This window comes from Lipotes vexillifer, unplaced genomic scaffold (assembly GCF_000442215.2).
Source record: "Lipotes vexillifer unplaced genomic scaffold, Lipotes_vexillifer_v1.1 scaffold1770, whole genome shotgun sequence".
Classification (NCBI taxonomy): Eukaryota; Metazoa; Chordata; class Mammalia; order Artiodactyla; family Lipotidae; genus Lipotes; species Lipotes vexillifer.
Window position 1 is genome coordinate 445,326 of NW_006796074.1, and position 8,504 is coordinate 453,829.

The window sequence follows — 8,504 nt, forward strand, 5'->3', positions numbered from 1 at the left end:
TAGCCAAAGAGGAGAGACCTTCAAGTGATGAGGGGCCATCCCTGGATGGAGCCCTCCTCTTCCTGCAGGAACCAGGCAGAGCAAAAGACCCGACCTAGTCTTAGCCTCCCAAGGCACTGGAGGTGAGGGGAACAGCCCTCTCCTGTACTACAGGAAAGAACAGAAAGGCCTTTACCCAATCTTGTCCAGGCCCCTCATCTCCCCTTGGAGTGGGAGCTGTGTGTAAAGAACTCCAGTCGGGAGGACTGGCTCTGAGATTCTGCTTAGGATGGTGAAATTAAATTTGTAACTTTTACTCACCACTGGGGCTGGCTGGATGACTTGTATATTTAGAAGAGATGGTTGTAAAAGTTTGGGAGCTGACAGGAGTCACAACTGGGGACACTTGTGTGTCCCCAGGTCTGTAGGGTGTAGACGGTGGCGAAGAAGAAGCATCGTGGTCCAAGCACAGGTGAGTGTGCTGAAGGGCCTAGAATTTCCAACCATCCTCCCTCAGAAGAGGTGGGCAAGTTCACTGCCTCTCCTCCAACCATGGCTGGAGTATGTGGTCAGCATGAGCCAACTGTGCAGTGTAGCACAGAGTGAGACCGTAATTGGAGCGGCAGGGGTCCCCAGGGCTTGGGGGTGCCTTCCATTACAGATAGAGCTGGCTAAGCTCTGTGGAAAGAATCACTGCAAGCCCTACAGAGCGATTAGGCAAACACTCCACACCAACCCCTTCGTCCCTCACCCCATCTTCACACCTGATGGTGCCTGGACTCTGCTACCTTCTGTGCACCCACAGAGCAGGAGCAAGCAGTGGGTACGTGGCCGAAAGATGCCTTTCCCCAAGGCCCGCGGCCACTGAAGTTCCACACCCTACCCGAGCGGCAAAGAATCCTTTGCTCTCCAACCCTAGCTCCTGGAAAACTTATTTAACCTGGGTGCTACTCCCAGCCCCCTACTACCCCAAAAGTACTTGAGAGACTCTCAAACAAGTGGCCAATTCCCCAAAGGCAGGAGGACCATCAGGCAGAATGAATGCTGGGAGGTCACCTCTTGGAGACCAGTAGCGTCTGAGTGGACACAAGCCACGCCACCCCCCACCCCCTGTCAGCAGCAGCCTAGGAAGCGTAATGCAGGGGGCTTGGCCACGCAGTGTGGCCTGAGCTGCCTCCCACTTCTGGGCCTCATGAATGCCATCAGAGGCCCTTCTTAGTGCCTGGGGTGTTATTCGGGGGGGGAGAGCTGTGCCTGGCTGGCTGCCCCCTCAGCCTGTGCCCCGAAATCTGGGCTCTCTGTGCTTGCTGACTCCTCCTCAGCCTGGGCTTCGAGCAGCTCAGCGGACAGCCCATCTTCTGGTGAGGCTGCAGAGGTGAGGCTGTCGGGAAGTGTCAGCTGAGGCAGGTGGTCCGCCTGGGCGCCTGGGCTGTCTGGGAAGGAGACCTCAAACTCTGACCCAGACCAGGTGGCCTCACCTGAAACACATGGGGTGGAGCTGAGGAGGCCCACAGACCAGGGCCAGTGTGGCCTGGGGCAGTAACCCCGCTGACCCTCAACTCCCACCCCCAGCGTTGATGGGGGATGGGCGCTTTAGCGTACAAATGCCTTGATGCGGCTGCATTCCACCTGCAGGCCAGCCTCTAACCCAGCTGAGAGACTCAGGGTCGCCTTCCCCACAACCCGGGGTCTTTCCCAGAAGGCCTCCGAAGGTGCCAGCCGGCCACTCACCGCCATGCTCACGAGAACCCCTGCTGGAGCAGACGTCCTCCGGCCCTGAGGCTGAGACCGCAGTGGAGGTCAGCTCTGTGGAGGAGGGCAGCCCAGACCAGGCGCTGGCGTTGCTGCTGTCCAAGAGGGAGATGCCGGACACGTCCAGGAAGCCTAGGGGAAGGTGCACAGTTCTCTGCCAGAACAAAACTCTGACTGCTGGAAGGCCAGCGCCCTGGGCTCACGGCGCCCTGTTCCTGGGGCATATGGCCCGGCCAGAGACTGTAACCTCAGCCCGTGGCAATGCCCCCAGCCAACCCCAGAGGTTCCCCACTGCTGGTTTCTGAGGAAAGAAAGGGGCCTGGGGTTGGGTATCATGGGAATAGCCCAGTGGCAGAGGGCCCAGACCCTGCTCTGCGCCCAGTGTGCTGTGTGACCTTGAGCTGGCCCCTTCTCTCCTCTGGACGGCAGTCTTGCCATCCGTATACTGATTGGATCACCTGCAGTTATCTTGGCGGATATCAAATAGGAGGGCTCAGTGGGTCTGCCGAAGTCCAGCCCAGAGCCCAGGACCCGCTCCGGCACAGGGCTTGCAGGCCCTCAGCTTCCTCTCAGCCTGCTCGGTACCTGGGTCCATGACTCGCTGCAGTGGAGGCGGAGGCTGAAGAGGAATCTCCATGGAACGGGGAAGGCCGCCAAGGTCTGGAGTGCCATGGCCAGGACTCTGGGGCCCAGGGAGCTGTTCCTCCTTGGAGGAGCCAGGTGCCTGCAGCAGGGCCTACAGAGAGCCAGGGAAAAAAAGGAACAGGAGGGACCTGTTGGACAGGGTAGTCCAACCTAACCGCCAGCTCACACCCACCGGGAGCACCACTCAGCCCAAGGGAGCAAACAGCCCTGGGCATCTGCCGCTTCCTCTACAGCAGATGTGAAGTCAGGCAAGAGGGGCCTGGCTGGCCTCCCGTGCAGTGTGGACATGGACTCGGGGCACCCTTCCCACTCTGCTGAGCAGCCCCAGGGGCCCACCTGACGGAGCACCATCCATGACCCACAGGAAGAGTCCATGCCTGGAGAGCAGTCCCCAAGGGCCCCCATGCAGACCCCAGGCACCAGCCCAATGCCCAGAGGCACTTGGGGGACCTCTCAACAGCCACGATCTGGCTGCAGACCCAGACAGACACCCAGCCCCTGGCCTAACTTTACCACAGACTCACGGAGGCATAGAACAAGGCTCTGCCCACCTCTAAGCCTTAGTTTCCCGGTCATGAAATGAAAATGACAAGCAGTGCCTCACACTACCCTCACCTCCAGACCCAAGTGGCAGGAGAACCGAAGTAGGTTCCGCTGTCCCAGGATGGGCCCATCTTCTCCCACTGGGTCCCACAAGATGGGCCTCCCAAGGCTTCTGCAGGCAGGCCCCCAGTGAGGACAGCCCCCAGTCTCCTCTTCCCAGCTGCAGGCCCTTCTGCCCACATGAAGCTCCCCTCTCGCCACAGCTGGCAGGTGCTCCCCACGTACCTCCACGTAGTCACCCTGCCTGGAGCCTGTCTCCAGGCCAGAAGGGGCAGGAGAGTCCTGGGGGGTAGGTCCAGGTGGTGGGACACCAGGTGGCGGGACACCAGGTGGCGGGACACCAGGTGGTGGGACACCAGATGGCTTCTTGTGGTGGCTGGGAGGCTGGGTTGGGATCCGGTGCAGATACCCATAGCCGATACCACAGCCCAGGCTGCCGAAGACCAGAAACATTCACTCCAGGGCTTGTCCCACAGCCCTTCCTATCCCTGCCACCCCCATCCACCAGCAATGAGGAGGCCTCATGGACCAACTGTCAGCCTCAGGACCCCTGGGCCCAGGGCCCAGCCCTCCATCCCCACCATGGGACTCCAGGTCCATGCCCAATGGCCAGGGTCCCCCACGGCCCCACCAGGGCCCCACCCTGCAGCCCTGCAACCCCATGAAATACCTGCCCTCTCCTCCCCAGGCTGCATTGGGCGTGACAGTCACCTCCCGGCAGGAGTCGGACTCGGAGTTATAAATCATCAGCTTCAAGGGCTTCCCCTCATGGGACTCAATGAGCGAGAAGAAGTCCTCGGACTACGACAGACAACATGGCACCTGAGCCCTGCTCCCACCCTGGGATGGGAAGCCTCACAAGACAAGACGCTTCTCATGGACAGCACCCACTTCTCCACACCCCATCCAGGGGGCTGGGGGGAAGGCTGTGTGTGGTCCCTTACCTCCTGGAGGATCTGGTCTGAGCCAACCACGTAGTCAGTGTAGGGGCGCAGGCCAGCTAGGGAGGCAGGGGAACAGGGTTCCACATCCTGAGGAAAGAATCACGAACTATCCAACTATCAGCCTTGCTACTGGGGGGCGGCGGGTGGGAAGCTGCCTCTCCAGGAGCTGCCTCTCCACCTGTCCTCTGTCCCCAGGCCAGGACCTCAAGCCCAGACTCTCCCAGCCCAGCCCCCTGGTTCCCCTGCCTCCCCCGGTCCACAGCCTGTCCAGCAGAGGGCAGCACCGTGCCACAGGCAGGAGCTCCCGCATCTGACCACCTAGGTCCAACTCCCGGCTCCATCAGCAGCTAGCCAGGGCGCTATGGACAAACACTTAACCCCTCGGCCTCAGTTTCCCCACAATTAAAAGTGGGATATGTAGTACTCACTCAAGAGTTGCTGAGAAGATTTAAAAAAATAATGTATGCACAGAATGAAAACCACACCTTGGCCCACAGTAAGTGCCCAACTGCATTGCTGTTACGGCTGCAGGCACAGAACTGAAGACCCCTGGGGTGGCGGGTGGGGGGAGGTTGAAGGAGAGGGTGGTGAGAAGTGGGTACGAGGATTGCGTTCTCCCTTGGAAACCTCCACTACGCAACCCCCAATCTCCCAGAAAATATAGAGGGATTTGTATCACCACTCCCATTGCACTTATGGACAAACTGAGGCTGGCTGAAAAGGTTGAGAAGACTCCCGCGAGGAGTCAGTGAGCAATAGAGGGGGCTAGAAACCAAATCAGCCAGTGTCCAGCTCAGGGCACCCTCTGTCCATCAAGCCGTAGGACCGAGCATTCAAGAACTTGGGCCCCATCAGTGACTGTGCATGTCACGTGTGCATGTGTGTCTGTGAATGAACACTAACAGCAACATCTGTGACAACTCACTCACAGAGATTCATTAAGGTTCAGACCCCAGGCACCAGCCCAGTGCCCAAGGGTGCTCTCAGGGGACCTGCCAAGAAAAACCATAATATCCTAGAGCAGCGGTCCCCGAACTTTCTGGCACCAAGGACCAGTTTTGTGGAAGACAATTTTTCCACGGACGGCGGGGGTGTTAACGGTTCAGGCGGTAATGCAAGCGATGGGGAGCAGCAGATGAAGCTTTGCTCACTCGCCTGCCGCTCACCTCCTGCTGTGAGGCCTGGTTCCTAACAGGCTGGGGACCAGTACCAGTCCGCGGCCCTGGGGTTGGGGACCCCTACCCTAGAGTACACCAGAAAAAACACTCTTTTAGATAAAGACTAAAGCAGCCGCAGCAGCAGCCTTCTGGCAGTACAACCAAGCTTCCAGCAGATGGCGTCCCCACCTTTCCAAAGAAGAAGCCAACGTCTAGAGGGTAAGAAAATGCCCAAAGTCACAGGGCACTGCTGGGCTGAGAGGAGTTGCCCTCTCTGGGACACTGGAAAGGGGAGACCACACCCTGCCCTTGGGACCCTCTAATAGACCCACTGCCTGCTGGCCTCTCCTGGGAGGCCCCCACCACACACCCATCCCATACGCCCCGCCCACTCACCAGCACGTGCCACACATGCTCGCTGGCCCTTCGGAAGCTGCAGAAGCGCACGCTGGCGCCCAGCAGGCCCTGGCCGCCCCACATGTTGCTGGGCACCACCTCCACCTCGCGCACCTTATTGGTCTTCATGTTGAACACCTCCAGCTTCACCGGCTTCTCCACATTGGCCTTCAGTAGGGCCTTGAGCGTGTCATTCTCCTTGTTCTGCAGGGGCAGCGGGGCTGACTCCCGGACCCCACACACACACCCGGCCAGGCCCCCCAGACAAGTCTGGGTCTGAGATGGGGCAAGGGCCTTGGTGGCTGGGCTGGGCCTGCAGCCACTGTGACCCCCAGCACCCCCAAGCCCTGCTAAACCTTCCTCCTTCGGTCCCCCCGGACAGCACAACAAAGTAAGCAAAGAGCCCCTGGGGTCCAGAGCATTGCGGCACTGCCCACTCTGAGCTGCCCCTTCCAGAGCTCTCACACCTCTCAGGCCCCTCTGCGCAGGCCCCGTAGACCTTGCAGCCAGTGCCAGGAGTCCACCTGCTCCAGTCCACCCCTGAGAGCCCGGGAGCTGAGCTCCAGGCAGGGCCCCCATCAGGCTCAGGAAGAAGGGGAGATGGGGCTCAGCCTCCCTTCAGCAGAAAAGGGAGGCAGGAGCAGGGCTGGGGCCCCTGTGGGACAGCAGGAGACACACACAAGCAAAGCAGAGGCAGAAGGGGGGGCCTCACCAGCCTTGAGTGCCCGATGGTGATGATGAAGTCGAAGTAGGGCTCCAGGCCTGCCTGCTGGGCGGGGGAGTTCTCCTGCACCTGTGCTGCACAGAGGCCACGGTCACTGCGCCAACCCCGGGACTCTCCCAGAAGCCCCCAGCCGTCAATTCTAGGAACCATCACCACTCCCTGTGTCCCGGCGAGGACAGAGACACCAGCATGAACCGTTCCAGGCAGGCCACACATGGGCATGGTCAAGGTTCACTCCATCTTCACTCACTACCTTCCTGGGCACAGGTTTTCCTCTTTTGGAAAACGACTCTTTCCTGAGTATGATCCACAGATGCTTCCAGAGATGCCTCATAGGAGAACCCAGAGCAGTAGGCCACACGGAGACAGGGTGACACAGATGGCTGCCCCAGAAGCCTGGGCTGGGGCTGCTGGAAAGCCAGAAGGGTTTACCAGAAATGTTTAGATGTGGACAGGAAGGGAGTGCCCCAGGATGGATGGAGCCAGGGCTGTGCCCAGAAAGACAGAGTGCAGAAGGCAGCCTGTGGCCAGATCCCAGAGAGCCCCTGACCCTGTGGTGACAGATCCAAGCCCAGTCCCGCAGGTGGGGCGATAGGAGCTGTTGAGGAGGGGTGGCTGAGGAGAGCAGACCCCAGGGTCTGGAATGAGCCTGAGCCAGGGAGCCTGGTGAGCAGCGCAGAGTCCCCTCACCATCCAACCTCCCCACACAGGACAGCTCCTCCAGGGGCCATTCCCAGCCCCGAGGGGCTCCTGCCCTGCCCTCAACTCCCGAACTCCCTGCTGTCTCCAAAAACACCACAGCCAAGCTTGCAGCTATGGTGGAAATCCATCTGAAAGGCCCCATTCAGAGCTTTGCTCAAACAATGCAGCCTTTATCCCCAGGTCTGGACCGAAGATGGGCCCCACACCCTCAGGCCTTTGGCTGTGAGCACTTGATGCCCTGCTGGTCAGGCACCAGCCAGGCCCACAGGGCACAGGGCTCATGTGGCCTCAGGTTCTGGATGCTTCCTTGAGGGGAAGGCCCCCATGGCTTCTGCCACCCACTAGCCCCTCCAGTCTTGGAGTCCCCACACTGAAGGAGAGCTCACCGCTGAGGCTATGGATCAAGGCCAGTTCGCCCCTGGAATGAGGGCTCCCTCCAGGCAGTGGAACCGACGGAGCCCCACCTTGCCACCTCCAGAAGCTGCCATGGCTTCCAGTGAGAATGAGCCCAGAAACCAACTCCAGCCCTAGTTGGCCTGGCCCAGAGAGCAGCTGCTTGGAGCCTGCCCCTCCGTCCCTTCAGCGGGAAGCTGGGACAAGGGGTCTTTGGAGAATCAGAGGACGGTTCGCCAGGGACAGTTGGCGGGGAGCTGCTCCTCCCTGCTCTGGACCACTCCACCTCCCTCGGGTAAGGCCCCCACTCCAGAGGCCGGTTGCCCTCTACCCTCCTCAACACTGTGTCTGCCAACCTCCATCATTAATGAGGCTCAGAGGCTTGGACCCCCAGTGTGCAAGCCCGGCCCTCTCCCAACCCACCCAGTGCCTCCACCTTCCCTCTCCTGTGGCCTTGTCCTCAGTCTGGCCTTGTCAAGGCCCCTTGCTCTGGGCCTTGTCATCACCCACTATGGCTCCACAGTGGAAATCACCTGCGGTGCTGCCCACCGCACCCCCGGGCCCGCAACAAGCGTCCCCTCTGTCTGGCTCTCCCTTGGGCGTTCCCATCACCCCAGATCCCGCAGCCCCACAATGAGTGCTGCTTTCATAACACTCCCCTTGCCCCCTGTATCTCCCATCAGGGCACCTAGAGTGATAAACAACGATGGCAGTTTATGCCTTCTGAGGCTTGGCTGGGTGCCAGTAGGCTGCACCACCTGCTTCCCCTGTCATTTAACCGTCTCACTAACCCCAACTGACAGGGGAGGAAAAGCACTCAATTATTCAGCAACAGCCTGACCCCAGGAAATCCGACCCAGAGTGTGCTCCTGTCCACTGCCGAGGACAGTGACTCCTCCACCATGCCCAGCACACCGTGGGAACGCCAATATTTAGAGAAGGCAGCACACTTGCTCTTCGTTTTTTTTTTAATGTTTAGGAGGCAGTGTCACACCTCCACTTAAAACCTCCCAATGGCTCCACAGCTCAGCATAAAATCCTAAATCCTCAGGACAAAACGCAAGGGCCCAAGCAACCTGGCCTCATCCTTTAGCACTCTCCTCACATGGGCCACGCCACCCAAGCACACCGACCCCACCTCCTTGCTTCTCCTCAAGCCCAGCAAGCACAGTCCCACCTCAGGGCCTCCCTCTGCCCAGAACGCTCTTC

The 8,504-nt window shown here is 59.9% G+C and overlaps 1 protein-coding gene across 1 annotated transcript in view; it reads right to left on the reverse strand.

The window, feature by feature from the left end:
- Nucleotides 1-1,127: 1,127 nt before the first annotated feature.
- GORASP1 (golgi reassembly stacking protein 1) overlaps nucleotides 1,128-8,504 on the reverse strand; it is a 9,547-nt gene continuing 2,170 nt past the window's right edge. The window contains exons 2-9 of the mRNA XM_007468139.1: nucleotides 6,189-6,269; nucleotides 5,477-5,680; nucleotides 3,924-4,010; nucleotides 3,650-3,780; nucleotides 3,205-3,412; nucleotides 2,317-2,467; nucleotides 1,711-1,863; nucleotides 1,128-1,457 (exon numbers count right to left, since the gene is read on the reverse strand). Coding sequence (XP_007468201.1) covers nucleotides 1,210-1,457; nucleotides 1,711-1,863; nucleotides 2,317-2,467; nucleotides 3,205-3,412; nucleotides 3,650-3,780; nucleotides 3,924-4,010; nucleotides 5,477-5,680; nucleotides 6,189-6,269 — 1,263 coding nt within the window. The 3' untranslated portion in view covers nucleotides 1,128-1,209. The remainder of the gene's footprint in view (nucleotides 1,458-1,710; nucleotides 1,864-2,316; nucleotides 2,468-3,204; nucleotides 3,413-3,649; nucleotides 3,781-3,923; nucleotides 4,011-5,476; nucleotides 5,681-6,188; nucleotides 6,270-8,504) is intronic.